Genomic DNA, 20,316 nt, shown 5'->3' with positions numbered 1-20,316 from the left:
CCGGGTTAATAGAATTCCTTATCCGAATTTCTGGTACGCAGACTATAATATGGAGTCATTCTTTCCCTCGATTTGGAATTAAAATTGGTGACTTGGGACACCCTAAATCTCCCAAGTGGCGACTCTGAAATAAATAAATAAATCCTATTTCGATTGTCCTTTAATTGGAAAAAACTCCTACGCCCCTCGCGGGGGGCGGAAAAAGGAGGTGTGACACCATACGTACCTTTCGGGACCGTAAAATCACGGGTCCGGGTCCATTTATCCAAAATATTGACCGAAGTCAACTTAAATTTAATTTTAAAAGCCAAATTAGTATTTTATCAAATTTTCACATAAAAGTGTTCCGGATATATGCCCGGACCGTGCACGCAAATCGGGGTGAGATAAAAGGAGGCTTTTAATGCCTTGGAACACATCACAATATAACAAATTCCTACAAACATCCTTACCAAGTTTGTCCATTTTCTGAAGCTCCTCCTTAAACTTAACTTCATAACTAGCTTTAGAGCACCTCCAAAACTGTTTTCTCTTTTCCTCTCCTTTCCATTTTTTATGCCAATTAGACCAGATGTGCCTGGCACACATTCTAAATTTAGCATTGGATAAAATTTCATTCAAAGTTGCAGCAAATACCTACACAATAATGAATTCACATTACAATAGCATAACAGCAGATCAAATTATAGCAGTACATTACTAAAAGCTGACTACTTAGCAGACCACTTAACAAAGTACTTAACATATCACTTAACAAACTACTTAAGAGATAACTTAACAGTAAAGTGAGGGGGATTAATTAATAGTGAGGTGAGGAGGGTTACTTAACAGATTGCTTAACAAGGAGGTGAGGCGATTACCTTTTGCATATCTGCCATCACAGTCAATCCTTCTCTAGTTCCTAAGTGCAAATCATCTTTCAAGTAGTTAATGAAAAAACTCCAGCTATGCTTTGTCTCCTGGTCCACAACTGCCCATGCTATGGGAAACATTTGTTGATTTCCATTCTTGCCAATAACAACTAGAAGCTCACCTTTACAAGCACCCTTTAAGAAACAACCATCAAAACCTATGATTCTCCTACATCTTTCTAACCAACCTTTCTTCAATTCATTAAAGCACAAATAAAAGAACATCCAAAATATCACCATGTTTTAAATCTTTCACAAATTCATATAATTGAAAATCAGATACGACTTTGATAAATTCACCATTTTTTTTCTTTTGACAATAAAACCCTTCGACAGTTGCATACCCAAGATCTTTAGCATAAGAAGACAACTCGACAACACTAAAATGGTCTTTATCGATAGCAACAACAAAGGCATCTAATTTCCCTTTGTATATTGGGGCAGGTTGTTCGATAAATGTACCCCGTGGTAAAAACAAGTTAAAATATAGTCATCCATAATATTCTTTACATAAGACGACAAGGGACCAGCACAAAGGAAAACCCCAAAAAACCCTAGCTTTATCAATAACTTAAAAGAAAAAAGCCCTAACTGTAGCAATAGAAAATAAGGAGAGATCGGACTTTGTCATGAGAAATCAGTAGAAATACCGTGAGAAATTAGTAGAAATACTAGATTCCAACACCATTAACGGAAAGAAGAAAAAGCTTAGTAATGGTGGTTTCTTTCTTTGTTTTTATCAATGGTAAAAGAAACAGGGTTCATTTGTTTAGATCGTTTGTGTAGGGCTGTTTATTTGTGTATTTTAGTGGAAATATGAGGTGGATGGTGAGGTGGACTATTAAATGATGTGGCGCGATTTATAATGATTATTTGTTCCACGTAGATGGAGATTGCAGAACACGCACTTGGTGAACTAATAAGCCTGTACAAAACGTGTCTAACTGGTATAATAAATGCCTAAGAAATGAGTTCAAATGGAAAGAGGCCTAATTTAAGTGTCTAAGTAAAAAATGGTGCCAACTTTAGGTGTCTTCGTATATATTCAGCCACCTAATTACTGAACCTAAATAATAGCATACTATAATCTCTTATTCTTGTGTTTCTCTAGCACTTCTAAAGCCATCACAACTTTATGTTAGGGGGGTTAATGAGCAAGTAGTCCTCCTTGATCTCAATATAACAAAATCACTAAACATTATTTAAATAAAGAAATTTAAAATTTACTAACTCCAAACAAACGCCATAAAGCTGAACAAGGACTTGTCACGGTCAAAAAACCGGACATCACACGTTAAACAGTAGCATGAGAGCCACAAAAGACTTTCACAAAATTGGCAAAAGCTCCTACTAGTGCACCTACTACACTTTAACTTTCTTTTTCCCGATATAGTTTCGCTACTAACTCTCTCTTTCTGTTTTTCTTTAACTTCATCACAGGACAGACAGATCATGAGGCTAGCTACTTTCTGTGTTTCTTTCATTACAGAAGAGAAGAAGAGATCATGGGTCGTGGAAAGATTGAGATAAAGAAGATAGAGAACTCAACAAACAGGCAAGTCACTTACTCCAAGAGAAGAAATGGTATTATCAAGAAAGCTAAAGAGCTTACTGTTCTTTGTGATGCTAAGATCTCACTCCTCATGCTCTCTAGCACCAGGAAATTTCATGAATACACCAGCCCCAACACTACGTATGTCTTTTACACACAAAAAAAAAAAGTTAGATTTTTAAATTAAAAAAAAAATCGTAGTATATTTTGTTTCTTTCTTTCTTTCCAACTTGTTCTGTGTGTTAATCAGGCAAAAAAAGATGATTGATCAATATCAGAGGACACTTGGGGTTGATATTTGGAGCACTCACTACGAGGTAATAATTTCCTAAACTCTAGTTTTTCCATTATGTGGTTTAACGTAATGACTTACTAGTATTTACTATATGAGGAATGATTTACCATGTAATTATACCTGCAAAATCCCTTTGTTCGTTCAATGTGTACAGAGAATGCAAGAAAATTTGAAGAGATTGAAAGAGATCAATAACAAGCTAAGAAGAGAGATAAGGTAATAGTAGGATCATTAACACCGTTTTTTTATTTTTTATATTTTAATTTGAGCAATTTAAGGATGGTTAATGAGTTTTATCATGTTCAGATGTTTCTTTTTTCGTGTAGTAATTTATAAGGAGTACATTGCTCAAATGGTCCCTCATCTATCCCAAATTATCCCCTAAAGTTACTTTACTTTCATTTGTAACAACAAAGTCACTAAACTATGTCTATTGCGCTCAGAAGTCATTCAACTATATTTTCCAAATTTTGGATTGCCAAATACCTATTTTATCCTCTACATTATAAATATTTATCTTCTTTTATTTTTTTAAAACTTTTTAATATTATAATTTTTCCTTTTTAATTTATATTATGGACTTATTTATAGAATAAATAAATATTATTTATAAATTAAAAAAAATATTTAAGCATATATTATGCTGGAATAACAAAATAATGAGCATAGTAAAAACAATTAATGAGAATAATTTGTTAGTAAAAATAATTTTAGTATTAACAATAAAATTCAAAAATTTATTTACACAATTCAGAATGAAAGAAAATAAAGGTTGTAAAATATATTCCATGCACGTAATATAAAAATAATTATTTAAATAAAAGTATTTTTATAATATATTATATGTTCTTCAAAATTATGATCAATTATATTATTATGTTTCTACCAATTTTCCGACGACACAAATTATGTCACCGAAAAGTAGGGGGACTATCTGTGTAGGGTAAAATATGCTGTGTTAAGTCGTGCATAGAATATATATAAATAATTAAGCATAATTTTTAAGAATATATAATATATATTATAAAAATATTTTTATCTAAATATTTAGTTTTATATTACGTGCATGGAATGTATATTTTACAACCTTTATTTTCTTTCATTCTGAATTGTGTAAATAAATTTTGGAATTTATATTGTTAATACTAAAATTATTATTACAAACAAATTATTCTAATTAATACTTTAATTACTATGTTCATTATTTTGTTATTCCAGCATTATAAATGCTTAAATACTTTTTATTTTTTTAATTTATAAATAATATTTATTTATTCTATAGGTAAGTTTATATTAGGGAAAATTATAATATTAAAAAGTTTTAAAAAAAATAAAAGAATATAAATATTTATAATTTAGAGGGTAAAATAGGTATTTGGCAATCTAAAATTTGAAAAATCTAGTTGAGTGACCTTCTGAGTGCAAGAGGTATAGTTCAGTGACTTTGTTGTTATAAACGAAAGAAAAGTGTCTTTAAGAGATAATTTGAGATAGTTGAGTGACTATTTGAGTAATTGGCTCATTTATAAGCAATTGTAGTGAAATGGCTGATGGTGGCGTCTGTCCATAGGCAGAGAACAGGGGAAGACATGAGCGGCCTCAGTTTGCAGGAGTTGTGCCACTTGCAGGAGAACATCTCTGAATCTCTAGATGAGATACGTGAAAGAAAGGTTATGACTTTTACCTTTACTCTTGCATTTTTTTTTTTTTTTTGGGGGTGGGGGGGTGGGGGGGGGGCATTATTATCTGCCATGTGTGTCTTTTGTTTAACTGCTACTAGATTAAATTCGATCCATTTCTGAAGCTTAACTCACCTGTAGCTAAGGATATGTTTGCCTAACCTTAATTTTCAGTTGAACCGTTGTAGCTGCTAGCTACCCACAGACATGCTCTGCTAGGCAAAAATTAAAGTCCAATATTGTTGAATGCAAAGTTGAATGAATATGTTTAAAAAAATTATTGTCGAATTCATTTTGAGTAAAAAAGGAATACTCCTCACTACCTAAGAAGTAACCGTATAAACGTGCCCCCTGTGATTAAGTTCTGCTGCTTCTGCAAAATGCAAATTCAGTCAATTTCCAGGGAATTTAAAAATTTAAAATTACATGTACAAATCAGGTAAAGTATTTTAGTGCTTGTGAGCCCTAGGTATGGAAAAAACCGTGGTAGGAAGCGCTTTCCCCTGAATGAGGTCTTATGCGGCGCGAATCCGGATATAATCGAGCTCAAATACGGGTACCGGACACCGGATGGGAACCAAAAAAAAGTATTTTAGTGCTTGTAAAAAACAAGATGCTCCTTTTGTCTCGGCCACGATATTCTTTTATGTTTCCTAAGTTTAAGTTTTTACCAAAAAATTTAAAATATGTACATGATCAAACCACTCAAGAATACATTACGTTTATGGGTTGGCAATCCAAAAAGATGGTGAATATATAACTTATTAGTCACTCATATTACTTCAAGTGTAATTTCTTTTACATTGTCAGCGAACCAAATTGACATTCTTTTTCCACGTGTATTATATACATACTTAACTATAAGTGGCTCTATGAATAATTATATACAGTACCACGTGATCAAGACTCAAACAGATACCTGCAGGAAGAAGGTTAGTCTTCCTTTTTAGTTATCTTTGATATGAATTTATTTCCTTTCATTTCGCTTGGGGATATATTACAAAGTGCAACGGATTTTTGATGCGACTAAAATAGGTGAAGAACTTAGAAAAGCGACATGGAAATCTCGTGCTTGATTTGGTAAGTATCTTTTAAAAAGATATGTTGATTTTTTGTTATTGATTTACGGGATTGTTAATTAACACAAAAAAAGTTAATTGGTTCATCAAATTAAGGAAGCAAAATCTGAAGATCCAAAGTATGGTGTAGTGGAAAATGAGGGACAGTACAACTCTGCTATGGCGTTTGCCAATGGAGTACACAACCTCTATGCTTTTCGCCTACAATCGTTGCACCCCAATCTTCAAAATGGAGGAGAATTTGGTTCTCGTAATCTACGCCTTGCTTGAAAAGTGAAAACAGCAATTTGGTAATGGGGTTAAACCCTTAAATGTTGACTTACTTATTCGAACCAACTTCCCAAGTTATATGTTATTACTCAAAAAAGTTAACTATTGCAAGATGCAAAGACTACTTTATCTAGTTAATTAGGTTTTGCGCTGAGTCTGGATTTGATTGCTCTCCTAATTGTCTAAAGCACTTTATTATTCTAGCTAGGAGTTTCGACCCAAATTAAGAAGATGAATTATGATATCTTGAATGAATGTTCAATTCTGCGATGTTGATTGTTTTACTTTATTGTTAGAAAATCTACACATATAGTTTGTTCTTTTTAGAATGTTATGCAACACATCTCATTAGTAAATCTAATTCTTAATATTTTGTTGATGCATACTGGTTAGGAGCTGTAAAACTTAATTTAAGATCTGTATCAGCATTATTCTGAATTATAGGAATCGTCAAATTTTACTTTGTTATTTCAATTTACTGCCGGGAGTAAGCTTTGTGCTGATAGAAATGGCGGCAGTCTTTATGTAGTGAAAGAAATAAATTACGGAGCAAAAACAACGAATTGTATACATTGTTATGCGCAACGAAAATCGTAATTGCTACCAAGTTAATTTTCCCAAGTCTACTTTGCCTCCCTTGGAACCAAAGTTCTAACTCACAAACTAGATGCCTCGTGTTCTTGCTATGTGTTTCTCTTTGGGAGAATTGCACATTTTTAATCTTTGTTGGAAGAGAATTATAAAGGTCGGAAGTTTCAAGAGAAAGAAAAGAAACCATTCACAAAAATGGATCGCATGTCTCCCACTTAAAGAGAGCGGTAGTTTTAACTTTTCTAGGTAACCTCTTTAGGTTTATTTCTTTTAAACGGGTCAGATCGGTCCACAAGGCGATCCACTACCCAAACCTAATATCCAAACATGTAGCTTGCTTGTGACTTGTAAATTTTCTCTTTGGGTTATGGCTGAACCTTGATTGAGTATAATCCACATTTTACTTGAAGGGGAAAATCTGAATTGGGATTTTGCAGTGATAAAGCCTAAAGGTATCACAAGCCAGCTTTCGTTTGAACTGGCATAGTGAAAAAATTCCCGAATATTCTTTTGCTTAAATCTGTTGGATACTTGGATGCTATTAAGGAAGACGACAAATCGTCATTAAATTGTCCTTCTGATTTTCCAATTAGTTTTAGAACACAATTGTGTTTGAAAGTATGAGTTGTAATTTCCATTCAAAAGATCGAAAAATAAATATAACCGGAGTTTTAAAATGTTATAGATGCTTTCATCACATTACAAAATTATTAAAAGATTGATTGGACATCTTTATTAACTACTACATACTAAATTATTTTCATTCAGCTGAAAAAAAGTATGAAATCGAACAGTAAAAAGAGAGAAAGAAAGTATCATTTGTCATAAGGTTTGAATAAATGCTATATTTGGAAGAAATTTGTTCATTTTATCATTCGAAATTGCACAATCAATTAAATTTTGGTTTACTATTGATGGTAGGCTAGAATCCCATGTTTTAGTTATAGTCTGCACTTCAATTACTGCACTGTGAGCGTGATTAAGCTTAAATAATAGTGATTCACACTTATTACGTGCTTTATACTTTGTAGGAGATGATTTCGAGTTAAGAAGATGTTCTAGACCTAAATCGAATAATTGGAGATTTGAAGTTTGAGTAAAAACCAAGGAATCAAATCGGGATCGCATCTAGGGCTCGTGGACTAGCGTTGCATACGAAAGTTGGAAGAAAGCACAAGGATTATGACATTTGTACTAATGTTTCGTACCATGCATAAGCACAATGCAACGCATTAGTGCAAATGTGCGTCAGAAGTGTGAGAAGTTCAGAGACTTGTAGTTTTTGGGTCTGACAGAAAAATGCACTAATGTTATGCATAGTGCGTGGCATCAATACAAAAATTTATCAGACAAGCTAAGTTCAGAGAGTTTACAACCGAGCAAAATGCACTAACGCGACGCACCCTGCGACGCATGAAGTGTAAAAAGTTTGTAGGTTTTCCTACTTCGGCTCAAAGAGTGTAGTTTCGTCCGTGTTCGTTCCTACTTGATAATATACTAGAAAAATATTTTTGAAGGGACTTTTGACCTTGGAAGCTTTGGAAGAGCATTGGAGACTACAAGACTTAGGATTTCATCATCTTTACATCAATTCAATACGGAGTTTGGATTGTAATGTTAGATTGCTGCTTCCTTATTCATTAATTATATTTGTGATGACTTCCTCCATGATTATGGAGTAGTTTATATTAAGGTTTGACGGATATGGTGTTTTGATAAATATTTGTAGACTTTAACTCTAGTTCTTGCTTGAATTCGTTATGGCGTTTTGAATTATTGCAACTTTATTCACCGGTTTATTTAATCGAAAGAGAAATATTTTGGGGATTATCTTTGCATTATTTTGTTTGGTTTAATTCGGCGATTCTCCTAAAATAATCGAAATAGTTTGTTGAATTGTTGATTAAATCAAGTTAGGAGAATATTCGAAATACGTTTTCTTGTAGACTAATCCATTAACGCATGCTTGCATACTTTCATAGGGCTTATATTAGTTTACCTCGTAGAGTTAAGATTTAATCGAGATAGGAGTCTTGACTACACGTTTGAACTAATCATCGAGTGAATTCGTGAGAATTATTAGAACACTAAAATGAATTAAACTAGAGTTAAATTCCAAATGACTATCTTGTACCTATCCTATCTTATTCCTCACATTGATAAGATACCAATTTTACGAATCTCTAACTCTTTGCAGTCAATTGTCAATTGCTTTATTTTAAACGTAATTTATAATCATTTAGCTCAAGTGTTGATTCTCCTGAATATCAATCAAACCATAAATTACTCGAATATTATTTAAATCCAATCCCTGTGGAGACAATATTTTGCTATACTATCTTTGACTAGCGAGCATCAATTTCATATTGTATTTTGCGCTCGTCAACTATCTTATTTTTACTCTTAGACTCCATAATGGAGCTCCAACATAGAGGATAATTTGAAATTATATTCAAAAGTTGAAAGATAAATTTGAAAATTTCTTCACGAAGAATTTGGATATGTGAACCTCACCCATTTCATGTTGAGGCGTCGTTAATGACAAAATAAAATATGTTAACATCAATTGTATTAATAGATCGTAATAAGTAAAATTGAACAATTTCGAATAGTACATTGGCAAATATACTTTTTACCTAAGAATAATGAAGAAATAGAATGGAGAGAGAGTTAGAGATTTTATTTGGATTGCATATTTACTGTTATAGAAAATATTAGGAAAAAAAATGATACTCTAAAATATTTAGTCAACTTAAAAGTGGTAAATGATAATTATTAACTTACACTTTTCGAAACATAAATAAGCCCAAACATGCTCAAATCAACTTGCAAGCTTACTAAACACAGAGTAAACAGCCAAAATACAAAGTGGTAGTTAGTAACTTATTAAAAATCATAAAATGTAGGAGTGATTCGAAAATTGAAAAACGAGAAAAAAAGGGACGTTAAAGTATTACGGAAACGGAAAAAAGAAAAATCTGGATTCCGTGGAGCACGTTACCCGCGTCGTGACATCGCTCTCACAACAAAAAAGCTATAAAAACATTTCCAAAATCTCAGTTTCTCACTTTCACCCAAAGTTCCGATTCCGAACCATCACTGTGAGTTCAATATTCCGAAATCAGTTTTCCCCTCTCTCAAACCAGAATTGAGAATGATAATAGTAGCTCTCCTAATTCTGGAATCAAGCTGAATTTTAGGGACTAGGGTTTACATGATGGAGATGGCAAGTGCTGCTCCAGTTCCCGTTTCCTGGATTCCCGAAGACGACCTCCTCTTGAAGAACGCCGTCGAGGTTACACTTTATCTTCGATTCGACGCTATCTACTTCCGCATTAATTTGTGATCATTTTCGCTTTTGTATTTTATGTATTTTCAGACCTATTGTTTTTCATTAGGCATATATGCGCTATTGTAATTTTCAGCGTTTAAATCAGTTCAATCAATTGTAACATTAGAAAATTGACTTGATAGTGATGATATAGAAAGGATAAGGCATGAAGAGTTAGATTTTAAGGTAGCTAATTTGCTGGAAATGCTAGGTACACGAAAATTTCACGCTCTTAAAATTTTCGTTAAGTTGGGGTTAAATACGAGAATACTGAGTTTAACAAATGATGCTAGAGATTCAGCCAATTTTACATGTTTGTTGCTCAGGTAGTTGCATATTACGTGATGAAGTTTTAGCTTCGAGCAGATTGAAACTGTGAGATGTTTTTAGGATAAAAATGATCTAGTTCTTCTTTATATTTGTTTATGCATCAGGTAATGTACGTCTTTTTTTAGTCAAAGTCCCGAAAGACACTAATGCGTCATTTGTTATTACTAGCTAAATAGTGATTGCTATTAGGTACTCCAGTTGTTCCATTTGACGATGACCTTTGAGTCTCATTGTCCCTCTTCACTATTTTACTAGGAATTGGCATTTTTTCAACCTGTGAACAGTGTTGCCAAAGGCTCATTTAAGGTGCGCTTAAGCCCTGAAGCTCAGAAAAACTTAAGGAGGGCGCTTCGCCTCACTTAAGCTGCGCTTCAGTGTAGGCAAAGTGTGCGCCTCAATGCCCATGAGTTCTATCTTGAACTGAGCGGTACTAAACAACAAATATTACAGCAAATAAGTGTATTAGTTGCTGAGGCAAACATTAGGAGAGAATTTGTCTCCTTTTTCTTGAATTGCATATGTTTTTTTATTTGTTTCCTCAGTTGCGCCTTTTTTTTACTAAAACCTGCACTTTGTTGCGCTTAAAGCCCCAGTCGATTTGGAGCGCTTTTTAGAACTTTTCGCTTTTGACAACACTGCCTGTGAACTGAAGGCCTATAGCTGTGGAATTTCTTTGGTTTTCTCTCCCTGAACCGAATATGCTTTCTATAAGTTACGTGTCCCACATTGGTGAGGGAAATGGATTGTAGTCTCCTTATATGGTCTTGGACAATCCTTTCCTTATGATCTAGCTTTTGGGGTTGAGTTAGACCCAAGGTCCATTTCTTAATACTATATTTTTGTGTTTGCATCATTATGCCTGATGCTCTGGCGTAGTGCAAGAATTTATAAAATGTTTATTACCTATAAAAAAAAAATTTGTGTTTGCATCTTACAAAGTTAATATGTTTCTTACTTTACCTTGGCTCACATTGATGAGGATAGAAATGCTTCAGTTATTTTCTCTTGAAGTACTTGTCCGTCTCTATCTTTTCACCATCTACTGTTGCTTGGGATAATACTCCACATCTAATTTTTTATCGGCACTCTAAATATACTTGCTGCTTCATAGCCAAGTCTTACTCAGTTGTTTTATTTTTAAATTAAACTTGCTCATTTTTCCTTGTATATACTGGCAGGCTGGTGCATCCTTAGAAGCACTTGCTAGAGGGGCAGTACGATTTTCCCGCAGATTCACGTTGCAAGAGCTGCAAGACCGTTGGCATTCTCTTCTGTATGATTCTGATGTTGCAGCTCCAGCTTCTGCTCGCATGGTTGAGCTTGAACTTTCAGGGATCAATCCATTGTCAAAGTTCAATAAATCTGATAATTTTAAAGGAAGCAAAGATGTTGTTGGAAAGAGGAAAGTGGACAGCATTCGTAAACAATACTATACGATGCGGAAGAAATTTCGAAGTGAATTTTTCAACTCCACCGATCTAGGCTTTCTGGATGAACCAAATCTACACGAATGCAATGGACATGGAACTGATTTTAGGCAGCATGTTAGAATTGATGCTCAGTCTCGTGATGGGAACTGTATGCTTGGGAATTGTATCTCAGATGACCTTGGGCTTCAAGAATCAGATCTGGATATCTTGCGCAATGCTTTCCCAGAAGCACTTGGAGACATGCCTGTCACATCTGCCATTGCTAATTCCCGTATAGCCTATAACAGTAGGTGTTCAATTTCAGTAGACAATAATAGTCCAGATGGAATTCTAAGAGAAAGTAGGTTTTTGGAAGAGTTTTCCGCTTCATCATTAAGAGAAGAGAGGAGGAACTCTTTTCCGCCTGATATGGAAGACAGAGAAATTCCTGGTGTTCTTAAAGACAATTCCATTGACTTTGAAAAGTGCTCAGGTGTTAAGCGGCCCTGCCTATCGCAGTTATCTCCTGAGAGAAAGATCTTTGGTAGTCCTGAAGGAAAACAGTTGTCCACCTTTCATTCAAGAAGTGACAACCATCAAAATATCTGTAGGGGTCCTTGTGGATTCGGAAGCAGACAGCATTCCCACTCCCCAAACTCAGGTCAGAACTCTTCATTTCATATACTGGAATTTCCATCTGTTCGGTCATTCTTCCTCTTTGGAACACAATGGAAAATGTTGCAGGATTAGAGTTGGAGATATGTTATAAGCTGTTAACAAGGTTTTTCGTAGTGATGGCAGTAGTTATGGTAAGTGTTCATGCATGTATAATTTTGTCTTTGCAGGAGCAATGATGGGGGTCAGGACTGGTAGCACTGATTTTATTGATTCATCAGCTACCTCAGATGGTGAATTCACGGATCTCCCAGATTCACTCTTGAACCTTTCAAATGAGGATGACATCCTCTTGATGGAAGCGGATGGGAAGGATTCAGCGGACAACTTGTGTAAAGCTAATCTTAAGCTACTCCCAGATTCTCCTAGCGATATTCCAGAAGGTGGTTCAGACGACCATGAATCTGAAGTAGTTAATGATTCGAATGCAAATGTTGCAGTTCCTGATGATTTCAATCCTTTAGGATCAGAAGTGAACACTTCCTCCCTGCTTAGTCAAGATGTAAGATCTGATTGTGAAGTTAATTTGTCATCCGCATCATCATTAAATCCTGATACGAGACAGCTTACTGATGGGAATATGCATTGTACACTGAACACTGAGGATACAGAAATTCCTTGTAATGATGATATCTTCTTGCTTATCCACCCTTCTACATCATTTGGTTCTACTGCAACTCAACCAATTGGTCAAAGTTCCATGGACCTGTCATCGGCTAGTAATAAAAATGAACAAAGAGTTAACTCCTTCACTCGTGGAAAAGATTCCGTCAAATCTTTTGCGTGGACTAATAAGGTTGCACCAAACATCTTTGGAGAAACACGCCTGGTGCAGCCATCCGTCAATAGTACTGCCCATGTAAAGGTGTCTGGTACTACTGCTTTGCCAGCACTTCCTGGTGATGCTAAGAAGGGTGCTGGAGTCGCAGGTCAAAGCAGATCATTGCCTGCAAATGCAGAAGTATCTAAAGATGATGTGCGAGAGGAGGATATTGCTAGAGTTAGAGGGGTATCAAAACTTGAAATATTATCTATACTTTCTTCCTTGAACTACTTAGCATCTCCGAATGATACCTATAGAGCTGCTTATTTGTTGGCGGCAGGTGGGGGACCCTCCTGCTACTTTCGTCAGGATGCCACAATTTGGCGAATCAAGCTCTGTCAGAGCGGCCGCTGCAGAGCTAGCAATTAACCCTTCAACATCAGAACTGGAAGAACCTCAGAGCGATGACGATGTACCTTATTTTTCTGATGTTGAAGCTTTGGTAATTCTTGAACTTTTCTTCTTTATGCTAATCTCATCTATAGAGTTACCAAAGTAGATATAACCTTTTGACCTTGGGATTTCAATATTCAGATACTAGATATGGACTTAGATCCACAAGATCAAGACCCATATACAACTAGGCAAGGTGAGTTATTTGAAATTGAATGGATTGTGTTCATTTGTAGCTTTTACTGGAGATAAATCATGTGAAGCAAGCTTTTAATACTTGAATGTACCTACTTTGTGGTATCTCTTTTACATCTGTTTATTCTTCTTCTCATTATTGATGTGCCAAACTTATGGTCTTATACAAAGATAACATCTATATTTAGTCATCCATACATTTACAGGTGTGTGACTATCTACTGTTTTAATTGATGTAGCAAGAAATTCCTAATTACCCCAACAGCTAATGGGTGTGTTATATAGTGAAGCTATTGCTTTTTACATCATAATGAAATAAAATGCCTATTATTATGCTATATGATGTAGATTATTATGAGTTTAAACTGTTGGGTTATGTGATATTCAGAGTCAAAGTATCAGGCTGAAGACTTCAAAAGGACTACCATCAGGTTGGAACAGTGTGCTCGTTCTTGTTCGCGAAGAGAAATGACACCTCGAGGGGCCTTTGCTATCCTATATGGACGTCATCTGAGGCACTATATTCGGAAGCCCGAGGTAAATATCTCAGATTGTGACCTGCATCATTTGTTATTCAATTGAATGATTATATTTATAGCAATCAACAGTCTCCTTTTGTCTAGCAGCTTTCTTCTTCTCTCTGTCTCTCCCTCTTTCTTTATTTGTTGCTCTGATGGTAAGCAACTTCCACTTCCAACCACGAGGTTGTGAGTTCGAGTCACCCCAAGAGCAAAGGTGGGGAGTTCTTGGAGGGAAGGATACTGAGGGTCTATTTGGAAACAGCCTCTCTACCCTTGGTAGGGGTAAGGTCTGCGTACACACTACCCTTCCGAGACCCCACTAGTGGGATTATACTGGGTTGTTGTTGTTTCTGCTGGGGCATTGCTCTTCCACATCTATGATTTGTATTTTTTACGCGGCCGTTCCTTTGAGGTTTTAGTTTTAGTAGTATAGACTGATTTTCAGACTTTTTTTCACGTGGCCTTGTAATTGCTTCCCTTTGGGGCATCCTCTTTTTCCATTTAATACGAAGCAGAAAAAGTTTCCCTAGGTCACATATGCACCAAAGAAGCTACATAACTTTCATTCAATGATTATATTTTTCCACCATTAGACTGAAAGAATACATATGCCTTATCCCAAAAAAAAAAAAAAAAACTGAAAGAGTACATATAATTTATAGGGATAAATTTCTTGTTCCTACTTGTAACACCAGTAAACATTAAAGAAATGTAGTGTAACTTGACCTCAAAGACTACTAGGAAACTTGGCTGGAGACCGCTGTCTGGATTTCTTGGAAAAAATTATTACAAAATATGAAATTGCTATTTTACCCTATTCTCGTTGAGATTAAATAGAATAGCCTAGTCTCAGGTTATGACATTATGAGTAAAAATTATAAAACCATTAATAATGCTTGAAAGAGTCCCCTATCTTAAGAAAAAAATGTGATTTTCTTTCTCACTCGTGTACTTTCCTCAGAGTGCCTCGTCTTTCATCAGGCATTTATATCATTGACATGGATTGTGCAGCTACTGCCTGATTCTTGCCTTGGACAATGTAAAACCTTTCTTGGCTCTTGGCTAAGATCAAGTGCAGTATGTTTTAAGTCTTTGATTAGTATCGAGAAATAAGATGTTTGTTTTGGATTTAGTCTCATTATTTTTCTTTATCCAAACTTTTACAAGGATTTGCAGCTATTGATTCAACATCTCATCTTAGTATTTTCCTACTCTAACTGCCTCTTGATTGTATCGTGGCTAAGCCCTTTCCAAATGACCTCTTCGCCCTTTCTTAGTGGAGTTTCAGCACTATATGGTTTTGCAGCTTTAATAGGGGAAATCAAACCCTGATTATTGTAAAGCTTTCCCATTTTGCCCTGCATATTATTGATCAAGTGAGCTTGCCTTTGCAGGTCATACTTGGAAGATCCACTGAAGATGTGGAGGTTGACATTGATTTACGAAAAGAAGGCCGTGCTAACAAAATATCTCGGCGTCAGGTAGAATTATTTGGTTTGCATCTTCTATTTTATCTATTATTTCTTTGTTAAGAATGATATTGGCGTACTCCTTGAGACATAATTTGTGTTTATGTACTCTATGAAAAGGAGACATGTCAAACAATATGATGGTTTCTTGTGACTTTGTTTTAAGTGCCTTTTGATGTTACAACTTGATGTTAAAACTTCAGTGAAGGAGATTCTTTGGCGCTTTTTAAATCTTTTAATGTAATAATATACGAGCATAAAAAGTGATGTGGCTATAAACACACAGAGGATGTTCAAGGTTCTTGCTTGATCAGCTATGCAATGTCAAAAAAAATGAATAAAGAAATTACCTCTCTTTATCTTATCAAAAAAAATAAATAAAGAAATCACGTATGCAATTTTATCAAGCACTGGAAGTCACAATGTTTGGTTGATGATGGCTAAAACGCAATTGTGGGTTACTTTTAAGGAAAAACCAGGTAATAGCACTTGGGTGGTGAGGCTAGAAGGCATCATGATGAATAATCTTCTGGGGCATAGTCTCTTAGACATATTATGAAACAGTCAGTTCTAGACAATATATTGCTTTTTTGTTTATATCAGTTTGGTGGAGGTAAATATTACTTAGGTTCTTTAGTTCAGAATGCCTTCTATAGTTCTATGTCAGCTATTAAAATTTCCTGGGACATACAGTTATATGTTGTGCCGTCCTTATTGTTTTGCATTAGATGGATGCGTTTTTTTGGTCATTTCTCCACGTGTTCTTACTTAGGCAAGCATCAAGATGGAATTGGATGGATCCTTCTGTCTGAAGAATCTAGGGAGGTGCTCAATAGCAGTGAATGGCAAGTCAGTTGATACTGGACAGTATCTGACTCTTAGCACTAGTAGCGTGATAGAGGTATGTCACTCTCCTGACCTTTAAGGGACAAGTTTTCTTGCATATTACCTACATCTTTGTCTTGGAAGTTCAGCTTTGTGGTTGATAGTACTCTCGTCCTATGACTCGTGCACCGTATTTATTTAATTGTCGGAGATCCTCTCTAACAATTATTACGCATTGCTTTACATGTTCACTGATAAATAAAACATAGCTTTTCATTTCAAAGAAATAAGGATATTCAAACTATCCAAGGTATTTCTAAACTATGATTTGAGGTATCATAAAGACGAATTACAAAGCATTTGCTGGAAGTTGATGTGTAAAACACATCCTTGATCACGTTAATACAAAAAATGATGGCAAATTAAGTTGCTTTGGCATATCTGACATGATAAATTGAGGAACTGAACTGGTGGTTGTTAGGTAGTAGGATTGCAACCTGGCTTGTATCTTTTCCACCATTTTAGAATCCAACATTTGGTTATTTCCAAATTGACCTTCGCCAGAGCTTATATTTTATCCACTGCCCTAATTTATATTCCAAATGTCCAATTTATCTGTATATGATACAGAAATACATAGAAGTGTCTTTCTAAACAAGAAAATTCAACAAAACCTTAAAATTTGTATTTTTAGCCGTTGACAAAAAATTGAAGTACATAATCAGCGTAACTGCAAAATAACATCAATAAAATGCTAGATGAAAGCAACACATAAATGGAAAAAGATTTTTAAATAAGGGAAATTTAAAGGAAATTGACAAGGAAAGAATGACGACTTAATTAGACCTTTTCTCCTTTTTCTTTTAATATGAAAACTGAAAAATTCCTGAGGGCCAGCAGCACACGGTTCCAAACTTGTTGGATAATGGGCCTGCCACCCTACCCTTCTCCTTAATACCGGGAAATTATTTGCGGCAAGATCTGAATTGTGAAGTGCGCTTGATTCACACATCACGCCTTGTGCTCTTACCGCCAGACAGGGGCTCCCGAATCTTCTCTTTAGAAAACTAAACAAATTTTTCTTTTAATCTAATACATATTTTGGACCTTCTCCCCACAGTAGGATGGTGTTTCAATTAATCAACCTACAACCATGAATCTTAAATTAGGTGTCATCTGCTATATGAATTCTCTGCATTGATTTTATTCTGAGATGGTGTTTATTTGTAAAGTAAGTTGACTAAAATGCTCCCCACTCCTTCCAAGCTTTGACCACCCTCACGACTCCATGCATTAGGGATTTTCTGTTTTGCCATCACAAAGACTGTTAACCAAATTCAAAGCTGAATTGGTAGAAGAAGGATTGTTTTTACCATCATTATATTGCCAAAAAGCTTGGCCTTGTCCACTCAAAGTTCTTCACCACTAAATATGAAACCATCAAACAGCCTGGTCATGTTTTCTTCATAAATTATTGATTACTTTTGTTGTCACCTTTTTACTAGAGATTTATGTTGGTGTTGCTTCCCTTTTAAGTTTGTGAAAAATCAATCCTAAAGTTCAAATGCTATATGTTTTGCAGTTGAGATATAGATTTGAGAAGTGGTAGCTTTCTATTGGTTTGATGTGGATATTAGACTACATCTACCACTGGATAAATTTTATTTGGCATAACCTGGCTCGAATGTTGCATCTCCCAATCTACCAATAAAGATATGTTTTTGTATATTTCCTGTCATGCCATGATTTTTCCTCTTATTTCAATTTCTTCTTAAGTGCTGTGACTTGTTGCCCCCTCCCCTGATCGCCTCTGCAGGTGGCGAGGGTGGGGGATATGGGGTTGGTCAAGAGGGTAATTGGTGAGTGTATTTTTTAGTCATGACAATGAAGAGAAAATCCATCTAAGCTACACTTGCGTATACCTAAAATGGCCTGCAGTATCTTCATTTCATATTACCCCCTGCGTAATAATTGGAAATGGTCAAGATCATGCTATGTTCTCTATTATGATATTTTCCTTGGCTGGAGTCATACAGTTTTATAATTTATGGAACATACTGCACTTTTACAGATACGGGAAATGACTTTTATGTTTGAGATGAACCGTAAGTATGTCAAGCAGTACATACATAGCATTAACCAGAATAAAGGAAGGCTTGATAAGTTTGAATGGTCCCCTGAAAGGAAACCATGACGAACACCTTTAAGGTACCGTTGTTATCCTTGTTCTATTTTGTAAATTAACCTTACGTTGAATGAATATCCTTGGTCGAGGATCAGTTTCTTCTGTTCACTAATGGATGTGTAAAGTGTTAATATCTCCTTATGTTCCTGTCTAAAGGTCATCTAACCTACCCAGATCCCCTTACCACCTTGTTTCTTTTTTTCATATCTATTCGTGTAGTTTTGCTGGGACTTTCAGTTTTCTCTTCCAGAGTTATTTTAGTAAACAGTTCTGGAGGAGAGGGATTAAGTCGCATTTCTGTTTCTTCAAGGTGTTTGTAAAAGTAAGATGTTTTTAACTATTAGATGTGTAAATGGAATTATCAAAATTTTACAGAAGAATTTATCCATGGTTATCTAGAGGAAGATGTGCATTTCATGTACAAATATTTTTTTTCCAGAGTAAACTACTCAAATGTAAATGTAGAGAGTAGCGTTCGCTGGATAAAAATGTCAAAAGTTATCGTATATAAATTTTAATAGTTTTAGTCTTTTAATCTCGGATTGCCGAGGTTAAGTTATATATAAAGTTCGCATCCTAAATCATTTCTTTCCCCTTTCTGAAGGAAGATGTAGAGAGACGCAAAGATGCTTTTTCCGTTATTATTTGGTTTAATCTCTCTAATCTTTTGCTTATCTTTTTTTAACTTAGTAGAAAGTCGATGAATTCTTGTTTTCTGTGGGGGATCAAAATGCGGAACGCAGATTATTACCTTTGCAACCCATCATTACGCTTCTCAAACTATTAAAGTTTCTCAATCAGCAACTAGTGTGGTGGGTTTGTGCTAGAGTTATGCCTGGTTAAGGATAAGAAAAGTTTTTCCTCAATGATTACTATATGGAAAGCAGGGGTAGGCCAGAGTAGTCAAAAGCGGAAAAAAGTCATAATTTGGGGCGCAAAGTGTGATTAAAGTGTGGGCTTAAGCAAAGAAAAGAACTGAAAAACCTACACGAATATGTGGTGCAAGGAAATGTAACCATACAACTATTTGGATAACATAATTGAATATAACTATAGTAAGAGAAATATAAAAAGTATAAAGTCATGTCAATCAAGTTTGAGGATGTGACAAAAACATGTAATTGTATGTTTTTTGCAGGTAGTTTCCTTGTAATGAACCTAAGCACTAGATATTCATTCATAAGAGTATTTAGCAATTAATGCATCATTTTACTAGGTCTATTTATTGCCTAATACTGCTCCGTCAAAGACAGAGCACAGGTGATTGGGGATGCCTTCGCACTTAAGCATATACACTAAGGGGTCGTTTGGTATGCGGGGTAAGGTGAGAAAATGTGGTACTGAAGTTATACTATGTTTGGTTAAATTTATACCGTCAATCAAACATAGTTTAAATTTAGTCCCAAACTTAATCCTGGATAACCCATCTTATCCCATCAAACTTGGTCTCGGGATAATTTAGTTCGCATACCAAACGACTCCTGAGGCCCCATATATGCTAGGGGAAACTTAGAATCTGGTTGAAGTTTTAACTGGGCTCTAGAGTTGAATCCACCCAAAAACGAGTCTTTCATAACCGTGGGTTGGCTAAGCAACGTTATATCACATTGCTGAAATTCTGAAGTTAGCAATGATGAGACGGACACTATATAAAAGCACGCGCGACTTGACAGTATGAGGGGCCAGATACCAACTTGGCGGCTTGTAATGGATTAAAACAGCGAACATCACAATGAGCAATTCTCCTACGATTGACAAAAATAGTCTTGAAGATAATTCAGTA

At 35.2% G+C, this 20,316-nt stretch overlaps 2 protein-coding genes across 2 annotated transcripts; both read left to right on the top strand.

Moving 5' to 3' along the window:
- The first annotated feature begins 2,221 nt into the window (after positions 1–2,221).
- On the top strand, positions 2,222–6,056 carry LOC104244679 (agamous-like MADS-box protein TM6). The gene is made up of 7 exons (XM_009800151.2): positions 2,222–2,604; positions 2,714–2,780; positions 2,913–2,974; positions 4,329–4,428; positions 5,328–5,369; positions 5,473–5,517; positions 5,613–6,056. Exons 1-7 carry the CDS (start codon positions 2,417–2,419, stop codon positions 5,784–5,786), a joined length of 678 nt encoding a protein of 225 aa, XP_009798453.1. The 5' UTR covers positions 2,222–2,416; the 3' UTR covers positions 5,787–6,056.
- Positions 6,057–9,443: 3,387 nt separating this feature from the next.
- On the top strand, positions 9,444–18,641 carry LOC104244680 (uncharacterized). Its single transcript, XM_009800152.2, has 9 exons — positions 9,444–9,672; positions 11,217–12,108; positions 12,293–13,131; positions 13,226–13,387; positions 13,480–13,534; positions 13,922–14,070; positions 15,449–15,535; positions 16,296–16,424; positions 18,420–18,641. Exons 1-9 carry the CDS (start codon positions 9,592–9,594, stop codon positions 18,540–18,542), a joined length of 2,517 nt encoding a protein of 838 aa, XP_009798454.1. The 5' UTR covers positions 9,444–9,591; the 3' UTR covers positions 18,543–18,641.
- The last annotated feature ends 1,675 nt before the right edge of the window (positions 18,642–20,316 follow it).

The sequence above is a fragment of the Nicotiana sylvestris genome, chromosome 2, assembly GCF_000393655.2.
Source record: "Nicotiana sylvestris chromosome 2, ASM39365v2, whole genome shotgun sequence".
Lineage (NCBI taxonomy): Eukaryota > Viridiplantae > Streptophyta > Magnoliopsida > Solanales > Solanaceae > Nicotiana > Nicotiana sylvestris.
The sequence above is the reverse complement of the archived record's forward strand: the minus strand, read 5'-3'. Positions and strand labels throughout refer to the sequence as shown.

Bases quoted from the DNA above. Each gene is read 5' to 3' on its own strand.
- LOC104244680 (XM_009800152.2), top strand. From the start codon at position 9,592: ATGATGGAGATGGCAAGTGCTGCTCCAGTTCCCGTTTCCTGGATTCCC. The intron at 9,673-11,216 runs GTTACACTTTAT...ATATACTGGCAG, and splicing joins TCTTGAAGAACGCCGTCGAG to GCTGGTGCATCCTTAGAAGC. The intron at 14,071-15,448 runs GTAAATATCTCA...TTGCCTTTGCAG, and splicing joins ACTATATTCGGAAGCCCGAG to GTCATACTTGGAAGATCCAC.
- LOC104244679 (XM_009800151.2), top strand. From the start codon at position 2,417: ATGGGTCGTGGAAAGATTGAGATAAAGAAGATAGAGAACTCAACAAAC. The intron at 2,975-4,328 runs GTAATAGTAGGA...GTCTGTCCATAG, and splicing joins AAGCTAAGAAGAGAGATAAG to GCAGAGAACAGGGGAAGACA. The intron at 5,370-5,472 runs GTTAGTCTTCCT...CGACTAAAATAG, and splicing joins CAGATACCTGCAGGAAGAAG to GTGAAGAACTTAGAAAAGCG.